The sequence below is a fragment of the Aspergillus caelatus genome (genome assembly GCF_009193585.1).
Source record: "Aspergillus caelatus strain CBS 763.97 unplaced genomic scaffold BDV27scaffold_157, whole genome shotgun sequence".
Classification (NCBI taxonomy): domain Eukaryota; kingdom Fungi; phylum Ascomycota; class Eurotiomycetes; order Eurotiales; family Aspergillaceae; genus Aspergillus; species Aspergillus caelatus.
In genome coordinates, this window is record NW_022475420.1 from 52,206 (window position 1) to 78,517 (window position 26,312).

The window sequence follows — 26,312 nt, forward strand, 5'->3', positions numbered from 1 at the left end:
GGATGCTAAATTAGCATGAGTATAGATATAGCATAGCGAGATGAATGTACTGTTATGAATCAAGTCAAAAACTCGAAATAAGATGTAGTATAAATATTGCTGTATGTCAGCTGACTGGGCGTCAGATATATATGCATTCGATGATGTTCTATCGTATAACATCATGTAGCGTAAGGCATCGGGAGACATACATTAGCTAACATGATGCTGTAAGCACTTTTCAACTATGATATAAGTATTATACACAAGTATCTAATTAATTAGACTGTTGTTATATGTATTGTGTCAGGGGCACTTTTGTGCAGCATTCAAGGCATTCCTTGAATTAGGGCTAAACTGACGACCATGTCAACATATGATGAAGACGTAGCTTATGTGGGTCACGAACGGCCTCGGCCCATCTCATTTTAATTAGTCAATAGAATATTTTCATGCATGAATGCCCTATACGGAGTAAATCATATGCCAAAGAAAAAAAAAAAAAGGCCGATGGCCGAAGCTGAATCAGCAAGGGACTTTCCCCACCACGTTCGGCAAACGTCGGCCATCAGGACCATTGGACTCCAGCTTATCCTTCTTCGACGGCCACGTTCAACTTAGAATTTACGATGGATAAGTCTCATAGGCGCAAAAATCATGTCTGCCCGTCCCTACCGCTCCAAAAGGCACCGCCCTTGCGATCAATGCCGTGAAAGGAAACTTGGGTGTCAGACGGACGGCGGTCTCCCGTGTGTACGCTGTCGTTCGGCCGATCTGCCCTGTACCTTCGAGCATCCACCCCCCAAGAGGCCTCGACGTGAATCGTCGGGTCATATGGGAGATCATTCGGGTTCTGTAGCTTCGTCCATTGATCCTGAATCATCCTTTTTGCCACCGTCATGGGAAGAGCCGCCCAACCATCCTGCGTCTCATCTTCCCTCCCGCGGTGCTTCTGTTAACCCTGCTGTTCACCAACCAGCTTTTGCTCCGCTAGAGGATGTGCCTACGAATGGGGCCGTCTCCCCTGCTGTGTCGGGACACCTGGTCACAGTTGGCCGATCTCCTACGCAGTTCGTGCAGAGCCTTGACCAGCTCGAAGGCTTTTCGGCCCATTTGTTTGGGGCGTCTGCCGAGTCGGACCCTTGGCTCCTTCGGCATTGCTCCTTCGATGATGCCGGCGTGAAGTGCTTCTACAAGGTCCACTTTCGTAATGCAGGCGGTGTTCCGACGGCGGACAAAATCCCGGTTCATTTCATGCTTGCTGCAGACGATTTAGCTACGTCGGCCAAGCAGGAGACATCCTGTCGATTCAGTGGCGACGCTACCCGGGAAGAGCTCAATCGCTTGGTTCCGCATGATTATGGCCAACGACTGGTGTCTCTGTGAGTTCTTCGTACCTTGAACATCATGGTCATGTGCTAACTTGGGAAGGTTCATCAAATATGTCTGGCCGGCATTGCCGCTCATATCCCGCTCTCAGATGGGACTGACCCCCTCGTGTTCAATACCCGAGCCATGGGCTCTAGAGCGCACGCCGGTGCATTTGCTTGCAGCGGTCTATGCATCTGCTCTGCCTTTTGCCGCCCATGACGATTATCTGTGCGTGCTGCAAACATATAACGCTCCGCCGGCGGACAGGCTCTGGCGGATGGCCTATGAGTTAATATCCGAGGAGATTCACACACCACACCTGGCTGTTCTGCAGACAGCTTTGCTGTACCTGCATCGGCCACTTGACGAGGCCCGAGCTAGCATTGCTGACACCCCATTTGTCTGGTCATTTGTCGGCACCATTGTGGGCCTAGCCGAATCCCTGGGGCTACATATCGAATGCCGCATGTGGGGGATACCCGCATGGGAGAAACGTCTGCGGCGCCGGCTGTGGTGGGCCGTCTATGCCGAGGACAAATGGCGCAGCTTGCTGATGGGTCGACCACCGTATATTCATCGGAGTGAATGGGACGTCAGTGACCTGGATGGAGCGGACTTCCTCTACCACACCAGGGGTGCTTCTTCATCGTCATCAGGGGTCCACCAACCGCAAGATCCGGTGCCTTTTCGCTACCTGGTGGACCTGTCTGGCATTGCAGAACAGATCTATGAATCGTTTTAGTAAGTATACGAGGATGGTGCTTAGTTTTGGCGCATACTAACAGTTAATTAGCACCCTCCGCAAATCACAATACCTATCTGAAAGATTCCGGGTCTCACATGACACTGGCCGGCCATTGTTGGAGAAGCTGAATGACTGGTACTCCTCACTGCCGGAAAGCTTCCGGCTACCCAACTGGAGTAAGTCTGTCAGCGGACTTGCGCCATATCCCACATCGATCCACTTCGCCTATCTGATCCTGGTCCTGTTTGTCTACCGGGCCCTCCTTCGGCCGATGGCTCGGTCGTCCAGTCCGCCGTTAATTTTCGATCTGGACGAGATACCCACGAACCCCTCGGCATTGGATACAGCTGTTGATGATTCACCTGTTCTAGACTTCCTAAATATGCCCGAGATTGATTCCTTCCCTGCGGTGGAGCTGTCTGATCACAGCACGGGCGAGACGACCCTAAACTCGGCGGAGCGCTGCGCTTCGATAGTAATCAGCTTCACTCGGCGATTGACGTCGAGTGACTTCACAGGGTTTTGGTATTCTTGTAAGTCACACTTGTACCCAATCATCCCTGAAGGTGGATACTAATCAAGAGTCTGTGCAGGGTCTCGCATCGGCTTCGCAACCGTCTCCAACTTCGCCCTTCTCCTCTTAGTCCAAGCGCCCAATGCCGAACGAGCAGCCAAGGGTAAACAGCTTGTTGACTCCTGGCTGCGTGTGCTCCGCTGCCAAAGCCAGAGCTTCCCCATGATGAAGCTTGGCCTAACGCGACTGGACGCCATGCATTGGGTGGGACTTGGGCAGACATTCGTTCTACCTCAGCACGTGCAAGAAGTGATTCAATCATCGGGGAACTGATAATCTTCGGCCGATTGTTCCTGCCTCAGGTGTACCATGGTATGAGGTCGGCAGCCGTGGGCTCGGCCATCGGCATCAGAGTTTTCGTATGAGGCCAGTTCTATAAGAACGGGCTCCTTGACGAGGGTATTGTAGATAGCCAGATAAGAAACATAGTCACAGACACGCAAATCAAACTGTACATATATACAATCGAATTGAAAAGAATCTTGATCAAGATGCCTGACTTCCTAATCGACCTTCTCAAGCGAAACAAGTCTGCAGAAACCAAGCATTCACTGGACGCTCTGCAAGACTCGGCTTCAGAAATGACATTGATCGAGTAAGTTAACCATACTGGTTCTTGTCTATCTTGAAATACAAAGCTGACAGATGCCAGGAAAGCAAAAGCAAGACCGTATCACATACAAAAGAACAAAAACAGACAAACAAACACGCATTTCAATCGTAAGTCATGTCTACATATATAGATTGCTAGCTCTGGCTAACGAATATCGCTGTAGCGGCCGATCTTTGTTTCGGCTCATGTTGCCGGAACTGATCGAGTGTGAAGTTTTTCACCTTTACGTGGAGGGAGCTTTCGTGAAACTACCGCAGTCGGCATGTTCAACCAAAAATTACTCCCTACCTAGGCTGGGATCGAGATCTCCTTCTCCGTCATTTGCCAGAACGACAAGTAGCAGATCATGGTATACGCCGCCAACATGTAAAACCGTTTATAGGTTTTGCGATCGAAGGCAACGCCACCGTGCCAGACGCATCGGAACCCAACGATGCATGCGAAAATATTGTGCAGGATGCCTGTGATGACGAGTCCCGCTACCGTCCAATGTTGATTCGGGAAGGAAGAGCCCTGGATACAAGAAGACGTGGCAACGAGGAGCACGACACCCGACCCGATGACCAGCATTGCGGTGCTTGCTCGGAGGAGCCGTTCTCCCTTGGGTCCAACCACCACCGGAAGCGTCTGTCTCTTCATCTGTCTGTCCCCCTCGGCATCATGGAACTCCTGCATGTGTACTGTGGCCATTACCCACGTAGAGAAGAGTAGGAGGATATGCTTCGGCATGACCGGGAACGACGGGATCTCGCTGTGAATGATGGTGTCCACAAGTCGGAACATGTTGTATGCACCAATGGATGCAAACGCGTTCCGGAAGATCCAGTGGTTGATCTTCGGCCAGACATAGCAGAAATATACCCAAGCTTGGTATGCTCCGAAGAGGCCGGCGGCTTCCGGACCCGCGAGGTGGCTGGCAATGAAGGGACAAATGGCCCAACTTAGGAGCCAACGTCTATAGGCATCAGGGATGCAGAGCAAGCCTGCCGGGATCGGTCGGTGCGGCTTGTTGGCGATGTCTTCGTCGACGGAGAGGACTTGGTTCACGATCTCGAACACGTACAGGTGGCAGATGAAGCAGATGAAGGTCTTGATGAGCACTAGGGCAAGATGGGTCCAGGGAGTCGTGAGGAGGAGGGCCGGCGCAGGCAGGAAACGAGCGATGAGACCGATGATGGGGAGGACTAGGCCTTCACGGATGTTGGCACGAAGTAATCTTTCTGTGATGAGAAATTCATGATGCAGAATTTGGCGTATGGGCTCATGGACACCCTTTGGGATTACATGGTCACTTTTAAGGGGTTGGATGGTCGATCTGGAGAGTGCCAGGCACTGGGTAGTAGTGGTAGTCATTTTGATATTCAGAACATTTGTTAGGATGCAATCAATCAGGTAATCCCTTAATCAGTCAGTCAGTTGAACCATCAGTGCTTCTATCCCACAATCCCCCAATACATTTCTAGGACATACTGCACCACACCTGATATAAACCACGACCCGACATGACGGAGAACCCCCGGGAGCCAAACCTTAGAGTACATCCGTAGCGTCCCCAGGACTGGCCGACAACTGAACACGTCAAGCAGTTAAACCGGCTTCTTTAGCGAACCCCACCTGTCAAATGTCCAATTGGTAGACCCATTTCGGGGCCGTTTGACGAAAAGGCGGGCCTTTCGACTATCGTGATGGAGCTCGCTAAGACGGATCAACCATGACCGGGATTTGGACCGCTGGCGTCCCAGCGGTGCCTTCTAGTGTCTGCAAGTGGTCCAGTCAGGTACATTCAGTGGCTCCCTCGTGCCTTCACTACCAGGCTAGCGCTCAGGCCTGGTAAAGGCGGCCCCATCGTCGTCCTCTGTCCTGGGCTGGCTACAGCAACGGTCCGTTTGCTAGTTCGAGGTGTCAATCCCGTCCTCTGGGACTCGAAGTGGATCTCCGCTGCATCCTTACTAAAATGGCGTGGAAATGGGGTGAAAATGGGGTTAATCCAGGGCTGACTCCCTGTTATTCCCTGTGTGCCTTTCATTGTCTCTAGCACGATGTGGTAATATACTACAAGGGTTTATATGCCTCGTACTTTATCCATATCCGAATCCCGCCGTGTTAATGATCAATTATTAGCCGCTCCTTATTGCCTAGCAGTAGGCGATTGATATGGCATGATTCCCTTGGTTTCAGACAGTTTCCAGGCTGAGCACGGTCCACTCGAGTCTCGGCTGAAGGATTTGACCAGCCAATCGGTCTGTCCAGTGAACGAGCGGTTTGAGTATCTAATGCGTTGTCAGCCAATCTTTCGGGTCAAAGGTAATGCTGATCATGAGGATCAGACATTCTGTCGGGTATTCTCACGGTGGAAAATGGGAAGGGATCAGCAGTTGCATACTTCTATGGATTGATGATAGCATCGATATAGGGTCAATCCTCGATTTCTTCTACAAAATGCATAGCAAAGGTCCATTAAGAACACTCATCTTATGATGTAACCCTAATCCACTATAATTAATAACCCATGTTCTTAGAACTGCAAGTGCTCCCGCCAAACAAGTATATCAACGGTCGTTATACGCAGGGCTGGGTAACGGGCAAACGCCGAGCGTCTTTAGAGTTGATAACCCCTCCGACGCTTCGCTGTAAGATTACTAGTCTGGCAAATGGCTTCAATGCATTGGTTAGTCTATTGACAAATACTTTTGCTGCCTGCCGTTTGCCTACTCCTTCGAAGAGTTAGGCCTATATGTATTGTTCATAATTCTCTTGTTCATGTGCCGCACAGTACCGGATCCTCCTGCGGAGAGTGCATTATGCAATGCGCTGTTGGTGTCAGGCTCTACAGCGGGATTGGAGCCGAGGAATTTGATTGGTGGCTTTACGTTCCTCTATGATGTCCGTGCTAATCGAATGGCGCTTGGCTGTTTACTGATACTCGTGAAAAGACGCTGGCGACTAGCGATCGAGATCGGCTGGCTGTCCTTTCATGACTATACACGTCAACTTGTCAAAATACGGATATCCCGGATCCTCGTGCTTGGTAAAGCTTGCAGGTGCTGTTCCTTGACGAACCCTCTGACCTAGGGCTTTAGCTTTACATCATTCAGGTAGCAGGCACCTTGTACAACATATGCTGCATGCATATACATATGTAGAGATAATTGCGTTTGTGATGTCATTGCATCATATTACTCAATGATTTTCGCGCAGTTCACCAGATTCATCCAAGTTTTCTTTTGTGGGAAGTTTGAATGGACTGGTCATATACCAAATACTCATTGGGATATGCCCTCATTCTGCCTTAGGTGTTAATTCATGCCTGACGGGGATTAAGGAGATAAGAGATAAATCACCTGAAGATAAGATCGAATCGATCATCATCGCCGTCATTCATCCATTCATTATCATCAATTTCCATCTTAACCCCGCGGGTTCAATTGAGCAATGTCGCATGTGCATCTTGCCCCGCCCTCTAGTTGCCTCAATGCGCCCTTCTAGCGTAAGTAATCAACAGAAATCTCTCTCCCTAACAATGACAACCATCTGACTACCTTATCGCAGACACATTTTCGCGTTCCCTCTTCTCGTCGTCCCAATACCTCCGCTCGGCCCAGTGCTGGTCCCCAGTTCGCGTCAACACCTCGTTTCGTGCTCTCCCAGCAGACCCCTGGTTCAACCGCGCGGGTACATGGCAAGGATGAACTCGTCGATGGCGATGAATCTCCTCAATCCACCCCTATCGCGAATACACGGGCCGCCAAAAGAGAGCAAGGCATTGGACCAACCCAGCGCCAGAAAGAGATAATCGAAGACTCCGATGACGGGCTCGATGACAATGAAGGAGCACACAGAACCTCGCACAATGACATCACCGGGAGCCCAGACCCGGATAGTAGTCCACCAGGCGAAGCAGGCGAACTCGAGGCTGAATTTGAAGCTCTCTTCGGACCGACGACGACACGACCAAAGCGAAGGCGTGCATCGCTTGACCCAGAAACACCCTTCACCCAGCGAAGAAAACACGATGTCGATATCATTCAAACATCTTCCCCGGAAGCATCATCGCCTACGATGGACCGTACTCAACAACAAATCCAACCTCCGAACCAGACATATCCCGAGATAAACCCTCAGCGAACCACCACCACCACCACCAGTCCCCAAACTTCAACCCCAGCAACTATCAAACCCTCCTTCCGCAACAACCCTCGCTTCACGCTATCAGCCTCCCAGGCATTTCCAGGGACCCAACCTCAATCAAGCGCCCGGCCACCCCCATTCGCAACACCGGCACCGACGTCCCCGCCCCCGAAACGGAAACCGACGTTCGTTCTTCCGCGCTCGCCGTCCCCATCCCAGGCCGCTGAAGACCCCTCTGCCATTCCTACCCCATTCTCCCCTTCGTCTCACACGCTCCGCCGTCGTGGTCGCGCCCGCTCCTCGGCCCCTAGTTACCTGCCCGGCGGCATGGCGGCCGAAGTGCGCAGCTGGATATTGGAAATGAGCACTAAGCGGGAACAGATGCAGATGAACTACCGAAACCGCACCGGAGCCGGACCCGATTTGCAAAGGTATTTTCTCGTCGTTCGTATCGCGGATGTTCGTCAGTCTGCCCTCGCTAGTTCCGGACCGCTTGCTTTCGTGCGAGGCCAGCCTGTGACGTCACTGGAAGATGAAGAGGATGCTTCTGGTCATCGTGAGAGCAGTGAGATGAAACATATTCTTCTTCTAGGGACCCCGCGATCCCAGCCTGCTGGCGTGCCGTCGCAGCATCCAGATGCTAGTCCTGTTCCTGAACTTGTTGGGGGGAACCTGGTGGGTGTTCATCGGGGATTGGTCTGGGAGTTAGATTTGGAGGATAGATTGTCTGGATATGGTGTACAAAGTGATCCTAATAGCGACGGGCAAGGACAACCTGGGGCCACAACCAAGTGGCTTGTGTGTATGGAGTGGGATCTGATATCAGTAGATTGATAGATGATGATGATGATGATGATGATGATGATCGTGGTTATGTCCTGATATTATTAACAACTATGTATACTACACTACGCATGATACCCCGGACTTTACATGTTTATCTGTGAATGTTTTGCTCCACTGTGGGAGAGGTCTATACATTTCGTTAGATGACATATATACAAAGAATCAGAGCACAAAGTCTAATGCAATGCTTTTATCCAACAAGCCACAACATCCCATATCAAAGAGAACCGGACGCCAAAAAGTAACCACAACAGTCATAGATCAAAATCAATCAAACCCCGCCGTCTCCTTCGAAACAACCTTCAAAGCATCAACCGCAACATTACAACCCCACTTGACCAACTTCTGTTCCTTCCCAGAAACGACGTCCGACTTGGCCACCACCTTACGCAGAAAGAAGATCAGCCCCTTGACAATCTGGGGCGTCTCACGGGTGCGGATGAAGATTTCCATCAGGGCCTTCTCATCCTTCTCGTCGTCGGATTTCTTGGCGTGCTTTTTGCCGCGTTTCTGCTTCTGGGATTGCTGGATGACGCTGATGAGGAGGAGCTCGACGAATGTCTTGGATTTGGGCTGGAGGTATGCGAAGTTGAGGGTCTTCAGGATGCCCAGGGTGAGAGTGTTGTCTGCGATGAGGCTGCCGTACATCTTTGCGAGGTTGACGATGGCTTTCATGGGGAGTTGATTCTGTTCGTCCTCGTCGAAGTCGACATCGTCTTCGTCGTCCATGTCACCTGTTTCGCCCATGCGTTTGAAAATATTCCAAAGTGCGAACATGAAGGAGACTTTGAGACGGCGGCCTGATTCGCCGCAGAGGCGACGCGCGATTAACGTGTAGTATGGGTTGTAAGCTTCTTCTTCCATGGAGCAGTGTGTTAGTACGCGCGGGATTTCGTATTCTTGTGCTTTCTTCAGGCGGAGTTTGAGAAGTCGGACATGCGCGTCTTGGTAGTCTGTTGCGGACATGATGGCAACGAAGATGGAGCGTCGGACGTCTGTGTTCATTCGGTGGGCTTTTGCGAGGTTGACGAAGTCAGGTTCCCCGTCACTATCTTCCTCTTCTGCTGCGGTGGGGTTCTGCTGGTCTGCTGGGAGGTTGGAGAGTTCCTGGCGAGCGGAGACTAGCGGGTCTTCTCTCCAGCTTGCGCCGACGAGCCACCATTTCCCTTTCTTCGAGGAGTTGTGAATGTCGTCTCGCGAGATGCTGATGGGTTCGGTGGCACGGATGACACGGGAGTTGTTCAGAGATCCTAGGATCTTGCGCATTTTCGTGATGTGCTCGGTTGTTACACTGGAGCCGACCCCAGCCTTTAGCTTGTTGTTTTTAAGGTCGGTGATTGTGTCGATCATGAACTTCGTGCGGACGGAGAGAGATGCTTCGCCGGCCTTGGCTACTGCCGGCTGGATAAGAAGCACGATGTCTTTCAGGGACGATGGGTCGTCTTGCCTGAGCTGTGGTCCAGAGTCTATCGCTGTTAGTTTGTTGCGTCCAATCGTGTGCAAGACGATACTTACTCCTGATGATCTTGAGGAGTAATTCGGTATTCTCCTCAGTGATGTCTTGCAAAAAGAGCCGAATGTAATCGAAGATTAAGGTACTAGAGATGACATGGAAGTTGTAAAGTTGCGCGAGAAGAGACATGAGGTTGATGGACTCCTTCCCTTCGAAGCTGCCACGCTCATCGCCGCGGGCATCGAATGTTTCAACTATTTTTTGCACGAGTTCGGCACCAAAATCCGTTCCAACAACTTTGTATACAGCTGCGATGAACCCTGCATGGAGAATCAGGAACGTATCCTGAAGAGCGGACCGTTCGCAAATGAGGCCGAAAAGTAGATTTATCAGTATCGTAGTAACTTCTTTTCGTGGGTACTCCCGGTAGAGCTTTTCATACTCGGCCAGAATGGAGACTAGATTGGCCTCGGACAATTTATTCAGGTGTCCTTGGGCCTGTCTCTTTAGTCGAACGAGAGACTCTGACTCGGACCCGGATGCAGCCCGCAACGACGGAGGAATATACTTCTGTGGACGATTCTCGTTTGTTTCTGCGACAGGTGCAACATATGGGTTTTCTCGTTTCTTCGGGACGGGCTTCTCCTCTTCACTTTCTTCCATATCCTCGTCATCATCTTCATCCAGATCGTCGAACATGTCTTCATCTTCGTCAAGGTCATCCATATCATCCATATCTCCCTCGCTCCCCAAATCACTTCCATCTTCTTCAGAGTCACTCTCAGGTTCTAAGCCCTGCGCTTTCCTCCTCTTATTCCTCAACCATTCGTCGGCTTCCCTTTTACGCTTCCGACCTTCGTCTGCCGACCCCTCGTCCAAATCGCCTAGCAAGTCGCCTAGACCATCCTCTTCAAAGGATTTCGGCAGCTTTTTCCCTTTCTTAAGTCCAAGCTTTTTCTCCAGCGCAGCAATCTCGGCTTCGTCTTCGTCGAGCTTTTCTTGAACCGCTTTGGATATTTGACGCGGACGTATTGTCTCTTCCTCCTCGCTACCACTTTCGGGATCGGACTTTCCAGGCTTCGCCTTCTTAAGGATCGGTTTCGGTTGCTGTTTCGCCTGCTTTGCAGCCTTTAACTTAGCAAGCACATCTTCCTCGCCAGCTGCGTCCGACTCGGCCCCAGAACCATCATCGAACCCCTCAAAGTCATCGTCATCGTCATCGTCACGACGGTCCAACTGTTGTCTCCCGCCGTGCTTGGAAACCGGCGTTCGTTTCGTCCTCTTCTGTTCTCGTTCCTCCCGCCGACGATCTTTTCGGGTGGCAGGTCCGTTCCGCCTCTTCTTCTTGTCGCCGTAGGAATCTTTAATTCCCAACTCGTCGCGCAGATTCCGAGGCAGCGAGGTCGTATTATGCATCGGACGCGGCATTGTGGGCCAATTATCCTGCCTCCGCAGAGTTGTGTTACTCGAGGCTCTTGCGCAACGAAACTTTTTTTTATGCCGGGAAGAAAGGTGGGCGGAGTGGAGGCGGAGAGCGATTAAAGCCAAGGCGGTGAGACGCCCTCAACTGCGGAGGGTTGTCTCGACCGCCCGATGTCAAGATGGTGTTTAGTGTCCAGTTCCAAATTGCAGAACAGAGAGGTCTTTGAACGTTGTCGACCTTTCAATTAGCTTGGAATAAACCCAGCTCCGGATCTTCTTAGTTGGTGTTGTATCTACACCACGAAAGAGGGACATCCTATCCCGGGTACATCGCACACAAGCGAATTTCATTACTGTTCGTCGCAAATCTACAATGGCACCACATCTCGGCCACGAGGAGGTATGTGCATCGTCCTCCATTGTCCTAGTTACATAAGTATTTTTTATGCGGGTATGAGTCTGTACTAACGATCAACAGTTTTTCTCCTCCCTCTCCGACCTCCTATCCAAGACCTCCCAGAAAGCCCGAGGCTCCGTCTTTCTTACCCAGAAGCCTCTCATTGACAGCACCGCATCATTAGAGAATGTGTCCTCCTCATCGCGGCCATCTATCCTCATCCGAGCAACAGACGGCAACACCAACGCTCCCAATCCGAAGAACAACAAGGTCGGGAAGAAGACCGTCTCAAAAGTGAAGCTGTCGACGATAGTGGCGCCGGAGGACCTCGAGGCTTTCTATACCCGCTATGCGGAGGTCTGCAAGGCGGGGATGACAGGCTTGAAGAAGAGGGATCGTAAGAAGGGCAAGGCTAAGGCGAAGGGTGGTGCAAAGGCTGCTAAGGCTTAAGCATACGGATCGGCACTTTGATGGGCGATGTTGTTGAGTTTGGTCCTGTTTGTTCTTTGCATTGATGGCGTTGTCTGGTCATTTTACTTTCCTGTGATTCCATTCTTTTTTTCTTGTTCGTTTCATGTTGATATGTTAGATATACATATACCTAGACCGGTTGATGAGCCGAGGACCTGGACCGAATCGAGCAATGAACGATTCAATCTTATTCCCTTCTTGGAATGAATAATAGCAGGGTATATTAGCTATGACTATAACTGAGATATGCTAAATTACAAAGGGGACATTAGACAATAAATAGTCAAAGCAAGACCCATCCGCCAACAAACCGTACAATAACCCAAAACCGACAAATATGGTAGAACAGTGCACGAATCATCATCATAGAAACAGGGACGTCATACGGAGTACAGAGAGTGCGTGGAAAGAATACTGTAAGTGGACTAACGGCGAGAGATTGAACCAGATAGGAAAAAAGAAAGGAAGGCAAAGAGGAGATATGCGTCAGAGACGCCGGCAGCCAAGTTACACAAGTTGCCTTGGCAGAACATTTAATCCAACTCCCAAGGGTTGGCTTCGGATACCGACTGTTTCCTGGGACAGTCGGGTGCAAGCGGAAGATCAAAGTCGTCCACAGCCTCCTGAGGGTCCGCCACTTGGTACTCATACTTATGATTCAACTCCCCCACGGCGGATGTCAAAGCTGGGCCTAATACGATCCGAGCGGCTATATGGATAAGGACGATAAATAGCTGAATCGGAGGGATAAGGACCACCGTGCATGTCTTCTGAATCAGGGAGGCTGCGTTTTCTTTGTCCGAGGGGCTTGTAAGGGCTAAAGCGGACTGAGGTGGCATCGGCGAAAGTTCTCGCTCCCGGGACGCCTTGGACCGACGACGAAATTCCATGCTCATGCTGCTGAGGTTGGGGTTGGAATCTGTGGTCTTAGATGTACCAGCATAGCTTGCAATGGACATCTGATCATCCGGCAGTGCACCAGGCACTCGTCGAAAGTCTTCCTCCGAGAAAGACGCCCTGGGGGAAGCCCGGGGCCTAGGTGAACAGCAATCTTCGCACTTAACTTCTGGTACAGTACGTCCTGCAGAAAAATCAACCTTCTTGAATTTTGGATTCTCCGAGTGACCCTGGTTGTTACTGGTTTCACGCAAACCGAAATCTATGCCGTCAGTTGATGTAGCCGAAGGGAAAGGCGAGCCCGAATTTGATTCAGTTGGCGACGACAATGAAGAAGCGATGGAGTGAAATGAGTCAACACTGGAAGATAATGGCATTTCGGGTTTCACAGGTGGCTCAGGAGTGTCTTCAAACCTTGCCAGCAAGGTCTGGAAGCTCTGTTGAGTTTCGGACACGGAGCGTCGAGGCAAATCTGTGATTTCGGGAACATTGTCGGGCAGTGAAGGTTCGTTATCGTCAGGAATAGTTTCGAGGACAGTGCTATTGCTACCTTTCGCTGTGAAGCAGCTATCGTCCGTTAAATTGCCATCGGTGTCTTCGCCAGCGCTCAGTGAATCAGTCAGAGCGTCTTCGCGGGCCGGACTCTTATCAAGTATGTAGGCTGAAAGGATAGGAGCGCTCTCCCGTCGTCCTTTCGGACGCCATGCTCTTTTGCGCCGCGGAACCCTGGCCTCCTCCGGTATCTCGACCGTGAACCCCCTTTTGAACGGACAAGGGGTGACTTCATAGCGAAGGACCTGAGGCAAGGCCTCTTTCATTGCTGTCACGGACTTCCTATCCTCTTCCGTTTCCTTGGGAAGTTCGATACGATAATAGGTAAGAGGGCGAATGCGCAGAACAAATGTTGATTCTCCGTCAACACACCAACATTGGGAGTTCTTGAGGATTGCATGAACGACACTGCCGCACTTCAGGAACACCGTCAAGCCATGAACCTTTTCGAGTCGAAGAGGCGCAAATGCAACTGTTCGTTCTGTAGGGGATCTCCACGGAAGGGTTTCAACCGTATCAACTGGGTAATCGAAGTCCGCTGGCGCGGTGCTAGACGGGATGGGCGCAAGTGCTCTCGGGGCGAAATGGACTACTTTGGCTGCAGGGTGGTAAAAAAGATCATTTTCTGAAGGCCTCAGTGATTCTACACTGCGTTTGGAACGTGGAGTCAATTTCGAAGGGAGAGTGGCAGACCGACGGATCTGAGGAAGCGGCGCATCCGAGGTATCGGTCATGGTTCATGAGGACTAGTGAAAAGAAAGGGCGGATAACAACACAGGTTACATTGAATAGACAAAGCCGATTGCGAGACAATACAAATGTGATGTAGAAAGCGAGAAAAGAAAGACCGCAGTTAGTTGAGAATGAGTGTCGATGGAGGGAGAGAATGTAAAGAATGAACGACCATCTCTGGTCAGCCAGCGTGATACGGGGTGATAAAGTTCATCTGATTTGCCTCAACAAAACCGCGGGGGAATCAGGAACAGACCGTAGCCTCAGGCATAAGCTCACATGTCCTAGTGGGTCCTGCAAGCGCCTGCGCTTAGTTGGCGGCTGCTTAGCCAATCCCCTGCCGCTGCCATAGAGGTTCTTATGCGGCTGCCTGCGCTCTTCCTGCATGTCCAGAAGATCCACAAAGCGAAGAATACACGTTGACTCTCCTATATCTCCCTCCTTCTCTAAGAAGGTTTCGAACTACGAAGAGCGCTCAAAATGCCCAATTTTGAGCCCAATGCCGTCATTCGCGGTGCTCAACTCACAATTGTTGGAAGTGAGTCTCCCCAATACACCACCCTTGAGTCCGGAACTTCCGGATAGCCCCTTTTGGTTCTGAAGGGGTTATCAACCTGAATTCAGATCTCCAGACAATAGGGTCATGAGCTCCAATGGACCATGGTTATCAAAACTGTGATTCCATGGGCCCTCAGCAATCGATAAGGCCAGGGGCCAGGGATGGAGATCCTCTTGGCATCTTTACTAGTGGATAATGTGGCTGACCATGTGGCTGACCAACTGGCCGACAGCTGTTCGAGCACTGCGGAATCCAGAACTTTTCAAGCATGAGCACTTTCGACAAGCGGGTTTTGCGATAGCCGTAGGAGTTGCCATTGAATTAATCATTCAGATCCCCGTATGTTCCCAGCGCCATAATAGGAAATGATCTACAGGACTGATGATATTCCCTAGATCATCGGGGTCAAGTTTCTACTATGGATCATATCTTGGATGGCCGACTTGGAGAGCGCAACTTGGGACGATACTCTTCTTGAAAGTCTTGATTTTCTGAGCAAATCGGTTCTTCAAGTTCCCTTCTTGGTGATGACGCTCATGCGATACATCACTCCAACTCTCGATGAGATGTAAGTCTCTCGTTATTCCGTACCCACATTAGTTTCATGTACTTATTTGACAGCTTTATGGAATCCATAAAATGGGTCGACTCAACTTATGTTGACAAACATAAGGCGGATGATCCTAAGACCCTACGGGCCATGTACTACCCAAGCCTTGCGATGTACTCCACGAAAGGGAGTGTTGGGGTGTCTAAGCCAAAAGGTGAATCGATGCTCGTATTCGTTCGTCGCTATGGGCGCAAGGTCGGGATGATGCTTGGTATCTTTTTGTTGTCGCTTCTTCCCATCGTCGGGCGATTCGTGATGCCAGCAGCTTCGTTCTTCTCCTTCCAGCAGATGGTGGGCCCAGCCCCTGCAGCTGCTATCTTCGGAACCGGTCTCGTGCTTCCCAAGCGCTACTTGGTCACCTTCCTCCACACCTATTACTCTTCCCGCAGTTTGATGCGTGAACTCGTGAGTGCTCATGAATACTGTAAATTCTGTAAGGTCATGTATGTATGACATCTGACAATTTCAACAGCTCGAACCATACTTCTGCCGTATCAAATACACTCACGAACAGAAGCGCCGCTGGTTTGCGGATCGGGAAGGTGTCCTATTTGGATTTGCCTTTGCCTTCACTGTTGTGCTGAAGACACCGTTCATCGGAGTTCTCATGTACGGTATTGCCCAAGCATCCACGGCCTATCTTGTTACCAAGATCACAGATCCTCCACCAGTCCCAGCGGAGAGTGAAGGCTTTGCTGAAAGCCAGGTGACTTGGACGAATAAGCACGATTTTCTGCAGTTGTCACTGGAGAACATTGACAAGATCAACGTTGCTGCGCAGAACAAGAAAGGTGGTGATAAAAGTGATGATCCTGATGCGCTTCGGCGGAAGTTCGCCTAGGTTCCGGTGTTCATTCAGGATAATGTGGATGTGTTCTTAGTTGTGGATATCAAAGGAGATAGATAAAATGAGTGGAAGATATGGATGAATGGTTTCATCTTCATCCACGTCACCACTGATCCTTACTTGGAGACGGTGCGGAACATATTCCGGCCTCTCCAATGAGATAGAATATAAAAAGCATTGAATTTGATTCCTCCCGACCACGCCCGCTGATAAGCGCGATAGGTCGATCGTTTTCGTAATCTCCAACTGCGGGGTTGGTAAAGCAATGAATCAGTCCAAGATAATCAATCAATTATCATTCTGCCCATGAGGGGAAAGACCGGAGTTACCCTCGCCTCCTCATTTGGAGTTGCAACCCAAACCCAAACCCTCTTAAATGCGCCTTTGCCTCCTGGGTCCCTTCATCTTAGCTTCACACCGTGGATATATACTAGAACAGAACCAGACATCAATCGCTATCAGATATCAGTATAAACATGGGACACAAGGGTATCCGCACAGCTCTGAAAGTCGATCTGGATAAGCCAGCTTGGGAGCAGCCTGGATTACATGTATGTCCTCAATGCCCTCTCCCAATACATCCCATATCTGTACTAATGAATGCTCCAGAACCGCTGGCACCCCGATGGTATATTAAACCTCCCGATCATTACAATGTAGTATCTTGTCTAAGCATATATCTCATAACAGTTCCCTCCTGCGGTAAAATCGCCAACAATGAAGTCGTCAAGATTGAATGTCTGGACTGGACCGGAGGGCAAATCAAAAACAACGACTCAGCTGACGACATTAAGAATGTGGACCTGACACAGATTCATTACCTATCTGGCCCGTTCGACATTGAAAATGCCGAACCCGGAGATGTCCTTCTGGTAGAAATCCAAGATGTCCAGCCTTTCCAAGACCAGCCTTGGGGGTTCTCTGGTGTGTTTCATAAGCAGAATGGAGGAGGCTTTTTGGACGAAATCTATCCTGAATCGTATGAAAAAGGCCCTACTGGAGTTCCTCCCTCTTTGCACAGATCCTTAAAGAGACTAACCTGTAATTGTATAGAGCGAAGGCGATTTGGGACTTCGAAGGCATCTTCTGTTCCTCCCGCCATATCCCTCATGTACGCTTCGCAGGCCTCATTCATCCCGGTATCCTAGGATGTGCACCCTCCGCGGAGGTTCTTGCAGAATGGAATCGCCGTGAAGGTGAATTGATTGCAGCCAATACAACCAGCCGTGAAGTTGCGAAGCCACCTGAGCCTAAGAGTGCACATGCTGGGAGCGCGGAAGCCAGTCTCAAGGAAATAATCGCAAAAGAAGGAGCGCGAACTATTCCTGTATGTCCCAGTCCAACAAAGCCATTACTCGGAACTAATAAAAGCAGGGTCGTCCTGAACATGGTGGAAACTGTGACATCAAAAACCTCTCCCGGGGCTCGAAAGTGTACCTCCCGGTCCACGTCCCAGGAGCTAAATTCTCCGTAGGAGACCTACACTTTTCTCAGGGTGATGGGGAAGTCTCTTTCTGTGGTGCCATTGAGATGGCCGGGGTCATTACTCTCAAATTCACCGTGATGAAGGGCGGCATGGCCAAGTTAGGCATGAAGTCGCCAATCTTCCATCCAGGACCGGTTGAGCCACAGTTTGGCCCTGGTCGATATCTCACCTTCGAGGGTTTCTCCGTTGATGAGAACGGGAAACAACACTGCCTCGATGCTACCGTCGCCTATCGACAGACGTGTCTCCGCGTGATCGAGTACCTTCGTCGGTATGGCTACAGTGACTACCAGATTTATTTACTGCTTAGTTGTGCTCCAGTTCAGGGCCATATTGCTGGTATAGTAGATATCCCGAATGCCTGCACCACGATGGGGGTGCCGATGGATATCTTTGATTTTGATATCAGACCTGAGGCGGAGGTTGTTAAATTGGATATGGGCAGCTGTGCATTTGCTAGCAACTAATCCAGTTATGGATCGACTGTGTGGTGTCAAATACAACGATCACTCAATGAATAATTCAAGGTCCCTTTTGTCTTCCCTTATCTTGTTTAACTTATTAGGGATAAGATCATCCTAAACGGATTCCGTCACTAAAAGCGCCTATTGCCAAACCACAGTCTATGCTATGGAAAACCGTGGTATCGTTCATTATAGGGAATACTATGTAGTTCTCTGCAGAGTGTACAGAGTACAGCTTTCTGACATGAATCATTTCATCAGTCATTTTGTGTTGACTGCTGAAGAAACATGAAAGGATAGTTAGTTCTAGGCAACAATATTAATGTTGATTTGAAGCAAAAGTGGATCAAAATGTTTCACATCGTGACTCACCTTTCACTGTGAAGTCTGCTATTGTTTCTCTTATCTGTAAATTTAATTTAAACCAATGCCAAATCTCACTGCTGGGCGCTCCTATGCAGGATCAGAATGATGCTCATGGCAACAACCGAACAAGTACTGCAGCACCTGCAGTTCGCGGCCTCTGTAACAACTCTACTATTTACTTTCTCCTCCTTTCTCGTTAACCATGGATACTCTACAATTGAAAAGACGTTCGGGCCGCGCATATCTGCTGTCATTGTCGGTTCAATCGGATGCATAGTCGCGTACTATGTCACTCAAGCCATCATTGTTTTCCAAGGACGCCATGAGCTTGTACAAATACAGGACCGTCTTATGCTTCTGGTCATTCTTTCCTTGGCATGGAGTTCACTTCTCACACGCACGCACTCTTGGTTGCCAGAATTAACCGGTCTCTGTGTCATTTCACTCGTCTCGGGGATTCCTGTCTTGGTCCTCGATACAATATATAGAACCCGTTACGCCACATACCAAGCCCTGCTTGTTGCGGAATCCCTCCCATTGGTTCATGGGGGTGCCGTGCTGGTATACTGTTTGATTGTATATTTGCGCTTGCGGAGGACGAGGGCGAAGCTAGCCGAGGAAACAAGGTCCAGCCTCAGCAACTCAGACAGTTCCATAGCATCCGAGCGATACCGTGACCATTGCAGCAACCTAGACTCGGAATCGGACTCGGACACAGACATCTCCGATGACGAAGACGAGGAAGATCTTGACACTCGAATCGGGGAGCTTCGCAAGTCAGGTCATTGGATAGACTATCTCTCAGACTTCAAAGTCTTTCTACCGTTCCTCATCCCGAGAAAAAATATCAAAGTCCAATTGTGCTTTCTGGTCTGTGTGTTATGCTTGATCACTGATCGTGTGTTGAATGTGCTGGTGCCCACGCAGCTGGGTAGCATCGCGAACAAGCTTTTCACACAGGAGCTTGCTCTCTCAGATCTTGGGATATACTTTGCTTTGAATATTCTCCACGGGCAGTCAGGGTTGGAGATGCTAATGTCACTGGCTAAGATTCCCATCCAGCAGTTCTCTTACCGACAGCTCACCAACGCTGCCTTCAGTCACGTCATGGACCTCACGATGGAATTCCACTCTGAGCGAGACTCTGCCGAGGTCATGAAGTCTATTGAGCAAGGCGCCGCGCTCACGAATGTCTTGGAAACCAGCTTCCTAGAGATAGCTCCAGCGGTCATAGACCTGTTTGTTGCGTTTGTCCTTCTTTACCTCAAGTTCAACTCACTGGCGGCAATGTGCATGCTTATTGCAACGCTGACCTTTCTGTCATTGGAAGTCGCTGCATCCCGCTGGAATATCGATAATCGTCGGCAGCTGACCAAAGCTGAACGAGGCGAGGCGCGTGTGATGCATCAAGCTATTCAAGGATGGCTGACGGTTTCGTCCTTCAACATGTTCGCGTATGAGAAATGCCGCTTCGCAGAGGCAGTCGATAAACACCTCACTGCAAAGCGAAAATGGTCCTGTCGAGATGTGTACTTGACTGGTTTGATGGAAGCATGCTTTCCTGCTTCTTTTGTAGTCCTTGCATGCGTCGTTGCCCATGAGGTCAGTCAAGGCCGGGCGTCGCCCGGAGACTTTGTTTTCCTGATACAGTACTGGGACTATCTCATTTGGCCGATCAAGTACTTGACCAAGGATTACAGGTGGTTGATCGCAGACTTGATCGATGCTGAGCGGCTGCTCGACCTGCTTACCACCAAACCGACGGTGTCTGACAAGTGCGATGCTTTTGATCTTGGACCTGTTCAGGGGTACGTTGAATTTGAGGATGCGTGTTTTTCATACAACAACAAGAGGGAACCGGCTGTCCGTGACATCAATATTTCTGCAGCTCCCGGGGCCATTATCGCCTTGGTTGGCACCACCGGAGCCGGAAAGTCTTCGCTGGTGAAGCTATTACTTCGCCATTATGATGTAACATCCGGGCGTGTCAAAATTGATGGCCATGATATTCGCGATGTAACAAAAGGTTCTCTCCGGAATTCTATCGGTATTGTACCGCAAAACCCTATCCTTTTCAACGCCTCAATTATGGATAATATTCGATACGCCAAGTTGGATGCCTCTGACGAAGAAGTCCATCGAGCATGTCAAGCGGCTGCAATCCATGACAAGATTCTCTCTTTCGCACAGGGCTATCAAACCAAAGTCGGGGAGCAGGGTGTCAAATTATCTGGCGGCGAGGTCCAGCGCTTAGCAATCGCGCGAGCCATTGTGAAGAGCCCACCCATTCTGATACTGGACGAGGCAACCAGTGCTGTAGACACTGAAACAGAGGCCAAAATCCAAGAAGCCTTGAAACATCTCATCAAAGACAGAACAACTTTCGTTATCGCACACCGGCTTTCAACTGTAGTCAATGCAGATCGCATCTTTGTGCTGGATAATGGCAGCATTGCTGAAAGTGGGACCCACCGGGAACTGCTTGAAAAGCAAGGGCGATACTACAACCTCTGGAATACACAACTGCATGAAAATGAGGATCCTATGATGATAAATCTAGAGTCTACAGACTGAATCAAGTTCATGTTAGCTATACGCAGCAGAGACCATACTAGGCTAGCGCCAGAGGTGTCCCCTCCAAAAACTGCTAAGATTGCCTGAACCAGCCATATCCACAATGTTAGAGGATAACACACCATGGATACTACCCGGCCCTGGGTTCATTTATCTCAGGGCCAATTCCCTCCTATCAGGAGGATTCTCATCCTCTGGACAACTTACTGAATCGACCGCATGTCTATATGAAATCGGCCGATACTGCTATTCTTGGTGAGTCAATTATCCCTATCTTTGGGCGTGCTGACTACACTATCCCTATTGGAGAGGTCCTTATAGGTCGGCAGCCACGTTGAAGATGGAGATGATGCCAGTGACAATTAACTTGGTTGTCAAACGACGATGTGGCTCTGTGCTATTTAACATGATTGAGATGCTAGTTGATGCGGGCTTACTACGCAGAGTTAACACTGGGATGACGTTGTTTAAGAATGAATTGAGATTTGGTAAGCCTTTGTAAGTATGCAGCCCGATGGGGCAGTCTATCATTGTTAACTACAACTTCCATTTCTCTTGATTCTTACATTCAAGGAAGGTTCAAGTATGATTGAAACCTATCATATACCTACTGACTGTAGCTCAGAGTCTGATTTTGCTTTCATTGTCTAACTAGTGGGGGGGAGTATTCCTTTTATGCCATAGCTTCATGTCATCGATATTGTAACAAGCTATCAATTAACTTCGTACACATTGCGCTTAAAGCCGACTCTTGTTGTCGCCAATCCTAGTCCATTCGTTCTCTCCAACCTTCTGGAAATCCATCACTTTATTCGGACCTCCAAATCTATTCTGCGTATCCCTCCAGTCTCGTTCGGTGGCGATCTCAGGTCTCCACCGTAGAGCACGCTTCAGTTCCTTCTGCAGGTTTCCCTCCAAAGCATCCGCTATGAACCCACCAATAGTTGGCATTTGCATGGCTCCATTGCCAGATCCACCGACCGCAAGCAGTAATGAGTGGTACTCGGGATGTCTATCAATCAAGAAGGCGCGGTCCACGGTATCAGCATCCCAGCATATACGAGCAAAAGATAGAGGCCTATCAGCAAGATGGGGCATCGTATCACGGAGGAAGTCCCTTGCACGGGCCTCGGCTTCGACAGGAATCTGATGCTTTGCGAATGGGATACTGCGCACCTCGCCGCCATGCTTCGGGTCTGGGACGAAGTTACAATATCCAGGATGCTCGTCGCAGATCTTAAGTTCATGTTTATCCTCATCCGGCTCCATGAAGAATCCCTTAGCAACATTGAACAGCACAGGAAGATTCCGGTATTTCTTAGCCTCTTCGGGCGTCATTTTAATGTGGCAGAGCGTCCAGGCGGTAGGACGGAGTTGTTTCTTAAAGTCCAGGAGACGGTCACTGCCAGCACCTGCAGAAAGAATGGTATTTTCTGCTCTGTGGACGGTGCCGTCCGCCGTTCTAGCCCCAGCCACGTCTCCCTTCTCGTAAACTAGAGATACGACGTCTCCATTCGGAGAGCCGGTGATGAAAGTGACTCCTAGACGCTTCGCCTCGGTGTATGCAGAGAACATGGCCTTCTTGGCGTGGATCCATCCAGCACCAGTCTTGTTCAACCATCCCTTCCAGCCGGGGAAGTTGCCGGTCAGGATGCCGGGGGGCATGGTCTTGCGGAAATCCTCTGCGGTGTTCAGTTTGACAAACTCTGCGTCTGACGAGTCGATCTCGTGTTCTTGTATATGTTTAATCAAAGAGGGGGTGTGACCGGAGACAATTGCCCCCGTTTCATGGAAGTATGGCTGAAATACTGGATCAGTTTTCCAGCCTTTCAGTGCAGCTCTTGTGCATGTTGAGAAGGCGATACTCCAGGGATCAGTTTCAGAGGCTGTTGGATTTTCCACTGGGTGAGCGAACAGTCGGTTTAACCTGTGTCATAGATTCTACGTACCTTTTACCTCTCTGTGCTCCATGATTTTGTTAATGTCATTGCCAGCTGCGATGGGAGAAGGGACAGGGTGCGGGTCTAGGACCGTGACATTTTTGTAGCCACGACGGGCAAGATGTAAAGCAGTAGAACAACCCCAGGTCCCTGCGCCGACAATCAGGATAGATGATGTGGGAGTCAATTTGGAGGATGCCATTGTTGTGTTGTTGAGGGTATAAGCAGGAGGGTAGCTGTTGGGAAAGATGTTTACAGAAGCGCAGCGGAACTACTTCCCTCGTTTTTATATAGGTGAATAAGTCATGCCACTAACAAGCAGAGAACCAGCTGGCTATCCCGAAAGCTGCAACAGGTAAAGCCTGGACCACTTCCTGGAGCAAGAAATGGCAAGGTGGCCTTATCCACCCCGACATGGAATATATTGAAGGGAAAAACAAGAAGCATGATGCATGGATGAGTGAAGTGGTTATCCCAGTGCACCATTTGATTGGACGCTCGTGACCAGCCCATCACCTGATTAGGGTTAGAGTGAGAAGAACCGCTTGGACCTTCCTCCCTTTAAAGCTATCGTATCTTCTCCGCATTTCCCATCAACCTTATACATCTTTTATATCCATCCTCACGATGGAGCAGAGATAACCCTTGCTCGAACGGGTCAATACCCGCATGACTGTCCCCGCGTTTTATCGTTCGTGGCAAATCTAGATATTAATCCACCCAATTGTGGACCACAGGGCTCTCTCCGCACCAGGTCCCTTCCAGTATCAAATTCCCGTTGCATCATAACCAGTCGTTTGGAGCTTCCCTCATGTCGATCACTTATCGTACTCCCCCCCCCCCCCTTCCTGTCGGGTGGGTCGTATACTACTTATCGTCCTAGAGTATCTTCATGCATTTGCCCGGATATGGAATCGTAGACCTCGGTACATATCGTGTGGAAAGGAACATGGCGTATGTCGAGCCGGGTAATCTGCTACATCGCCTAGACCTATTGCAAGTAGCCGGTAAAGCTTCATTAGATAGCTCGGCAAGCTCGTCCAATGGCTGGAGCTGTGGGATACGATGAACGGGATATTGGGTACTCTTCCCCTCAGAGGAAGTCTACAAATTTGCCGCCGCGGTCGTATTTAAGGAGCCATGCGTCCCCCAGGAAGGAGGTCGGCTCATAGCTGCTGAACGAACTACAAACTCAACATGGCTCCCTCTGACGACATCCTGACTGATGTCCCAGGAACCGTTTACTTGGTCGACAGTACGTATACATCTACTTTGAACTGGCTCTGTATAGATCTTGCATTGACTATTTATGTAGCATCCGGGAACTTGGCAGATGCTGCGCATGCGAATGATATTCTTCTGATCCCCCAGCCATCCTGCTCCGCAGCTGATCCTCTAGTAAATATGTTACCCTTTAACAAGTTCTTCAGTCACTAACATGGGGCATAGAACTGGCCCAAGTACAAAAAATACTGGACCTTATGTCTCATCTCCGCCTATGCATGCGTGAACTCCTTTGGTGAGAACAACTGGGGTGCATCATGGACAACTATATCCGATGAGACTGGTGTTAGCCTCGAAAACATGAACGGCGGCTCCGCCCTCAATTACCTCATGCTTGGCTTCTTCAACATCATCTGGATTCCGACGGCCATGAAGTTCGGACGAAAGATCGTCTACATCCTGAGTTTGATATTTGTCGGTGCGAGTGGTATCTGGGGTGCATTTTATGTTGGCACAGGTCAATATTATGTTATGACGACTATTAGTGGAATGGGCACAGCTGCATACCAAGCCCTGATTCAGCTTACGGTTAGTCTCATTTCTTGGTCTAGATGTTATGCACTGCTAAGTGAGAGAAGATTTTCGATACGTTCTTTGCCCACGAACGAGGTCGGATGATTGCGATTTACATTTTCTTCCAGCAGCTGGGGTCTATTCTCGGACTCATTCTGGGAGGATACATATCCGATGGCATTGGATGGAGATGGAGTATGCCCATTGTTGCAATTGCCTGTGTGAGTACGCATCTTCTCTACCTGTCACCAGGTCAACAACTCATAGCGTCTAGGGAGTCCTCATCTTGTTGTTCATCTTTACCTTCGATGATACCATGTTCCCGCGCTACCGCTTCTCAGAAAGAACACCATCAGAACCCTTGAAAGGTGAACAAAGCTATGGAGCTTCACCTGAAACGCAATCCGAGAAGCATCAGAAAGAAGAGCCCCATATGTCAGCTGCCCCGAGCAATGGCGCGGGCGAAGTGGACATGCCACCACGGACATACATCCAGAAAATTGCTCTAGTGCACTACTTCAAAGACGACCAGACAACATGGTTCCAGTATTTCCGACGACCGTTTTATCTCTTCGCGTTTCCGAATATCGTCCTAGCTGGTATACAATTCGCGTTCGGATGCACAGCAGGGATCGTTTCCTTCAACACCATCTCAGAAATCATGACAGAAGCTCCATATAACTGGAGTAACGGTTCAACCGGCCTATTGTTCCTCTCTGCTCTCATCGGCAGTTTCTTCGGGTGAGTAATAAACATCTTGCCTTATTCACTCCCTTTCTTGTTGTAAACAAAAGCTCATATAGAAACAGGATGGGCATCGGATCCCTATCAGATTGGCTTGTCCTCTTCCTAGCTCGTCGCAACAAGGGTTACAAAGAGCCAGAAATGCGACTCTGGGCATACGTATTTCCGCTAATATTCGCAGCCTTGGGTTACTTCATCTACGGCTGGGGTGCTACAGCAGGGGCACATTGGATGACCATCGCCGTTGGTTTGTGTTGCATGATAGCTCAACAAGTCTCAGCAACCAGTATTGCAACAGCTTACGCTATGGAATGTTTCGACAAGGTATGTTCCTAGCGAATGTCTTTACTGAAGCAATCCGGTCTTCACCAACTAACCATGTACCTAGATTTCCGGTGAACTGGTGATCGTACTCGCCATATGCTCGTCTGTTATCAACTTCGCCATCTCTTTCACCGTACAACATTTCATCAATGCCACGAATTATGGCTGGGCCTTTACCTTTTATGGTATATGTGTGGTCCTTTCTATGGCGATGGGTGTGCCTATGCTTATCTGGGGAAAGAGCTGGCGCCGACGGGGCAAGGGGCGTTATGAGAAGTTTCTGGCTGAGACGGGTCGTCAATATTGATCAACATCGTGCCAGAGTACATGAACTATTTCTTATCTTCTTTTTATCTGGTCTGGGTTGTTTCTGGTTTGGCTTGATTTATTGTAGGGTTTTAAGGGCACGTGAAGGCTTTTG

At 49.7% G+C, this 26,312-nt stretch overlaps 12 protein-coding genes across 12 annotated transcripts; 8 read left to right on the forward strand and 4 right to left on the reverse strand.

Annotated features, from left to right (window-relative positions):
- The first annotated feature begins 455 nt into the window (after positions 1 to 455).
- BDV27DRAFT_23671 (transcription factor domain-containing protein) lies at positions 456 to 3,256 on the forward strand. Its single transcript, XM_032076096.1, has 4 exons — positions 456 to 1,361; positions 1,411 to 2,091; positions 2,144 to 2,628; positions 2,689 to 3,256. The coding sequence occupies exons 1-4, from the start codon at positions 637 to 639 to the stop codon at positions 2,940 to 2,942; spliced, it is 2,145 nt and encodes a 714-aa protein (XP_031925025.1). The 5' UTR covers positions 456 to 636; the 3' UTR covers positions 2,943 to 3,256.
- BDV27DRAFT_23680 (UbiA family prenyltransferase) lies at positions 3,122 to 4,944 on the reverse strand. Its single transcript, XM_032076097.1, has 2 exons — positions 4,753 to 4,944; positions 3,122 to 4,681 (listed from the first exon to the last, which is right to left on the reverse strand). The coding sequence occupies exons 1-2, from the start codon at positions 4,821 to 4,823 to the stop codon at positions 3,571 to 3,573; spliced, it is 1,182 nt and encodes a 393-aa protein (XP_031925026.1). The 5' UTR covers positions 4,824 to 4,944; the 3' UTR covers positions 3,122 to 3,570.
- On the forward strand, positions 3,161 to 3,483 carry BDV27DRAFT_160241 (uncharacterized protein; the record flags this gene model as incomplete). The annotated part of the gene is made up of 3 exons (XM_032073000.1): positions 3,161 to 3,264; positions 3,322 to 3,389; positions 3,446 to 3,483. 3 exons carry the CDS (start codon positions 3,161 to 3,163, stop codon positions 3,481 to 3,483), a joined length of 210 nt encoding a protein of 69 aa, XP_031925027.1.
- A 1,810-nt stretch (positions 4,945 to 6,754) lies between the features above and the next one.
- On the forward strand, positions 6,755 to 8,244 carry BDV27DRAFT_147420 (uncharacterized protein; the record flags this gene model as incomplete). Its single annotated transcript, XM_032070734.1, has 2 exons — positions 6,755 to 6,769; positions 6,832 to 8,244. The coding sequence occupies 2 exons, from the start codon at positions 6,755 to 6,757 to the stop codon at positions 8,242 to 8,244; spliced, it is 1,428 nt and encodes a 475-aa protein (XP_031925028.1).
- Positions 8,245 to 8,358: 114 nt separating this feature from the next.
- BDV27DRAFT_23708 (MIF4G domain-containing protein) lies at positions 8,359 to 11,171 on the reverse strand. The gene is made up of 2 exons (XM_032076099.1): positions 9,772 to 11,171; positions 8,359 to 9,722 (listed from the first exon to the last, which is right to left on the reverse strand). Exons 1-2 carry the CDS (start codon positions 11,135 to 11,137, stop codon positions 8,524 to 8,526), a joined length of 2,565 nt encoding a protein of 854 aa, XP_031925029.1. The 5' UTR covers positions 11,138 to 11,171; the 3' UTR covers positions 8,359 to 8,523.
- A 144-nt stretch (positions 11,172 to 11,315) lies between these two features.
- BDV27DRAFT_132297 (signal recognition particle 14 kDa protein) lies at positions 11,316 to 12,189 on the forward strand. Its single transcript, XM_032067842.1, has 2 exons — positions 11,316 to 11,531; positions 11,610 to 12,189. The coding sequence occupies exons 1-2, from the start codon at positions 11,505 to 11,507 to the stop codon at positions 11,976 to 11,978; spliced, it is 396 nt and encodes a 131-aa protein (XP_031925030.1). The 5' UTR covers positions 11,316 to 11,504; the 3' UTR covers positions 11,979 to 12,189.
- An 8-nt stretch (positions 12,190 to 12,197) lies between these two features.
- BDV27DRAFT_132299 (uncharacterized protein) lies at positions 12,198 to 14,388 on the reverse strand. The gene has a single exon (XM_032067843.1). It carries the CDS (start codon positions 14,180 to 14,182, stop codon positions 12,533 to 12,535), a length of 1,650 nt encoding a protein of 549 aa, XP_031925031.1. The 5' UTR covers positions 14,183 to 14,388; the 3' UTR covers positions 12,198 to 12,532.
- A 187-nt stretch (positions 14,389 to 14,575) lies between these two features.
- usgS (transmembrane protein UsgS) lies at positions 14,576 to 16,383 on the forward strand. Its single transcript, XM_032067844.1, has 5 exons — positions 14,576 to 14,718; positions 14,972 to 15,078; positions 15,135 to 15,307; positions 15,361 to 15,754; positions 15,822 to 16,383. Exons 1-5 carry the CDS (start codon positions 14,661 to 14,663, stop codon positions 16,188 to 16,190), a joined length of 1,101 nt encoding a protein of 366 aa, XP_031925032.1. The 5' UTR covers positions 14,576 to 14,660; the 3' UTR covers positions 16,191 to 16,383.
- Positions 16,384 to 16,672: 289 nt separating this feature from the next.
- BDV27DRAFT_160248 (acetamidase/formamidase family protein) lies at positions 16,673 to 18,149 on the forward strand (the record flags this gene model as incomplete). Its single annotated transcript, XM_032073001.1, has 5 exons — positions 16,673 to 16,747; positions 16,806 to 16,824; positions 16,887 to 17,175; positions 17,250 to 17,523; positions 17,571 to 18,149. 5 exons carry the CDS (start codon positions 16,673 to 16,675, stop codon positions 18,147 to 18,149), a joined length of 1,236 nt encoding a protein of 411 aa, XP_031925033.1.
- Positions 18,150 to 18,595: 446 nt separating this feature from the next.
- BDV27DRAFT_132306 (ABC transporter ATP-binding protein) lies at positions 18,596 to 21,682 on the forward strand. Its single transcript, XM_032067845.1, has one exon. It carries the CDS (start codon positions 18,615 to 18,617, stop codon positions 21,084 to 21,086), a length of 2,472 nt encoding a protein of 823 aa, XP_031925034.1. The 5' UTR covers positions 18,596 to 18,614; the 3' UTR covers positions 21,087 to 21,682.
- Positions 21,683 to 21,707: 25 nt separating this feature from the next.
- Positions 21,708 to 23,417, reverse strand: BDV27DRAFT_132307 (NAD(P)/FAD-dependent oxidoreductase). The gene is made up of 2 exons (XM_032067846.1): positions 23,036 to 23,417; positions 21,708 to 22,972 (listed from the first exon to the last, which is right to left on the reverse strand). Exons 1-2 carry the CDS (start codon positions 23,226 to 23,228, stop codon positions 21,825 to 21,827), a joined length of 1,341 nt encoding a protein of 446 aa, XP_031925035.1. The 5' UTR covers positions 23,229 to 23,417; the 3' UTR covers positions 21,708 to 21,824.
- A 751-nt stretch (positions 23,418 to 24,168) lies between these two features.
- On the forward strand, positions 24,169 to 26,262 carry BDV27DRAFT_166522 (putative MFS transporter). Its single transcript, XM_032074207.1, has 7 exons — positions 24,169 to 24,281; positions 24,342 to 24,424; positions 24,476 to 24,838; positions 24,889 to 25,044; positions 25,098 to 25,564; positions 25,633 to 25,891; positions 25,956 to 26,262. Exons 1-7 carry the CDS (start codon positions 24,224 to 24,226, stop codon positions 26,196 to 26,198), a joined length of 1,629 nt encoding a protein of 542 aa, XP_031925036.1. The 5' UTR covers positions 24,169 to 24,223; the 3' UTR covers positions 26,199 to 26,262.
- The last annotated feature ends 50 nt before the right edge of the window (positions 26,263 to 26,312 follow it).

What these genes read in the sequence shown, in the direction of transcription:
- BDV27DRAFT_23680 (XM_032076097.1), bottom strand. Translation starts at nt 4,823, where the DNA reads ATGTACTCTAAGGTTTGGCTCCCGGGGGTTCTCCGTCATGTCGGGTCG. An exon ending in TTTATATCAGGTGTGGTGCA is followed by an intron (nt 4,682 to 4,752) that starts GTATGTCCTAGA and finishes TGACTGATTAAG; the next exon opens with GGATTACCTGATTGATTGCA.
- BDV27DRAFT_132299 (XM_032067843.1), bottom strand. Translation starts at nt 14,182, where the DNA reads ATGACCGATACCTCGGATGCGCCGCTTCCTCAGATCCGTCGGTCTGCC.
- BDV27DRAFT_132297 (XM_032067842.1), top strand. Translation starts at nt 11,505, where the DNA reads ATGGCACCACATCTCGGCCACGAGGAG. An exon ending in CACATCTCGGCCACGAGGAG is followed by an intron (nt 11,532 to 11,609) that starts GTATGTGCATCG and finishes AACGATCAACAG; the next exon opens with TTTTTCTCCTCCCTCTCCGA.
- BDV27DRAFT_132307 (XM_032067846.1), bottom strand. Translation starts at nt 23,228, where the DNA reads ATGGCATCCTCCAAATTGACTCCCACATCATCTATCCTGATTGTCGGC. An exon ending in GGAGCACAGAGAGGTAAAAG is followed by an intron (nt 22,973 to 23,035) that starts GTACGTAGAATC and finishes AAAATCCAACAG; the next exon opens with CCTCTGAAACTGATCCCTGG.
- BDV27DRAFT_132306 (XM_032067845.1), top strand. Translation starts at nt 18,615, where the DNA reads ATGATGCTCATGGCAACAACCGAACAAGTACTGCAGCACCTGCAGTTC.
- BDV27DRAFT_23671 (XM_032076096.1), top strand. Translation starts at nt 637, where the DNA reads ATGTCTGCCCGTCCCTACCGCTCCAAAAGGCACCGCCCTTGCGATCAA. An exon ending in GGCCAACGACTGGTGTCTCT is followed by an intron (nt 1,362 to 1,410) that starts GTGAGTTCTTCG and finishes TAACTTGGGAAG; the next exon opens with GTTCATCAAATATGTCTGGC. An exon ending in CAGATCTATGAATCGTTTTA is followed by an intron (nt 2,092 to 2,143) that starts GTAAGTATACGA and finishes ACAGTTAATTAG; the next exon opens with CACCCTCCGCAAATCACAAT.
- usgS (XM_032067844.1), top strand. Translation starts at nt 14,661, where the DNA reads ATGCCCAATTTTGAGCCCAATGCCGTCATTCGCGGTGCTCAACTCACA. An exon ending in ACTCCAACTCTCGATGAGAT is followed by an intron (nt 15,308 to 15,360) that starts GTAAGTCTCTCG and finishes CTTATTTGACAG; the next exon opens with CTTTATGGAATCCATAAAAT. An exon ending in GCAGTTTGATGCGTGAACTC is followed by an intron (nt 15,755 to 15,821) that starts GTGAGTGCTCAT and finishes CAATTTCAACAG; the next exon opens with CTCGAACCATACTTCTGCCG.
- BDV27DRAFT_23708 (XM_032076099.1), bottom strand. Translation starts at nt 11,137, where the DNA reads ATGCCGCGTCCGATGCATAATACGACCTCGCTGCCTCGGAATCTGCGC. An exon ending in ACTCCTCAAGATCATCAGGA is followed by an intron (nt 9,723 to 9,771) that starts GTAAGTATCGTC and finishes TAACAGCGATAG; the next exon opens with ACTCTGGACCACAGCTCAGG.
- BDV27DRAFT_166522 (XM_032074207.1), top strand. Translation starts at nt 24,224, where the DNA reads ATGGCTCCCTCTGACGACATCCTGACTGATGTCCCAGGAACCGTTTAC. An exon ending in GCTCCGCAGCTGATCCTCTA is followed by an intron (nt 24,425 to 24,475) that starts GTAAATATGTTA and finishes CATGGGGCATAG; the next exon opens with AACTGGCCCAAGTACAAAAA. An exon ending in CCATTGTTGCAATTGCCTGT is followed by an intron (nt 25,045 to 25,097) that starts GTGAGTACGCAT and finishes CATAGCGTCTAG; the next exon opens with GGAGTCCTCATCTTGTTGTT.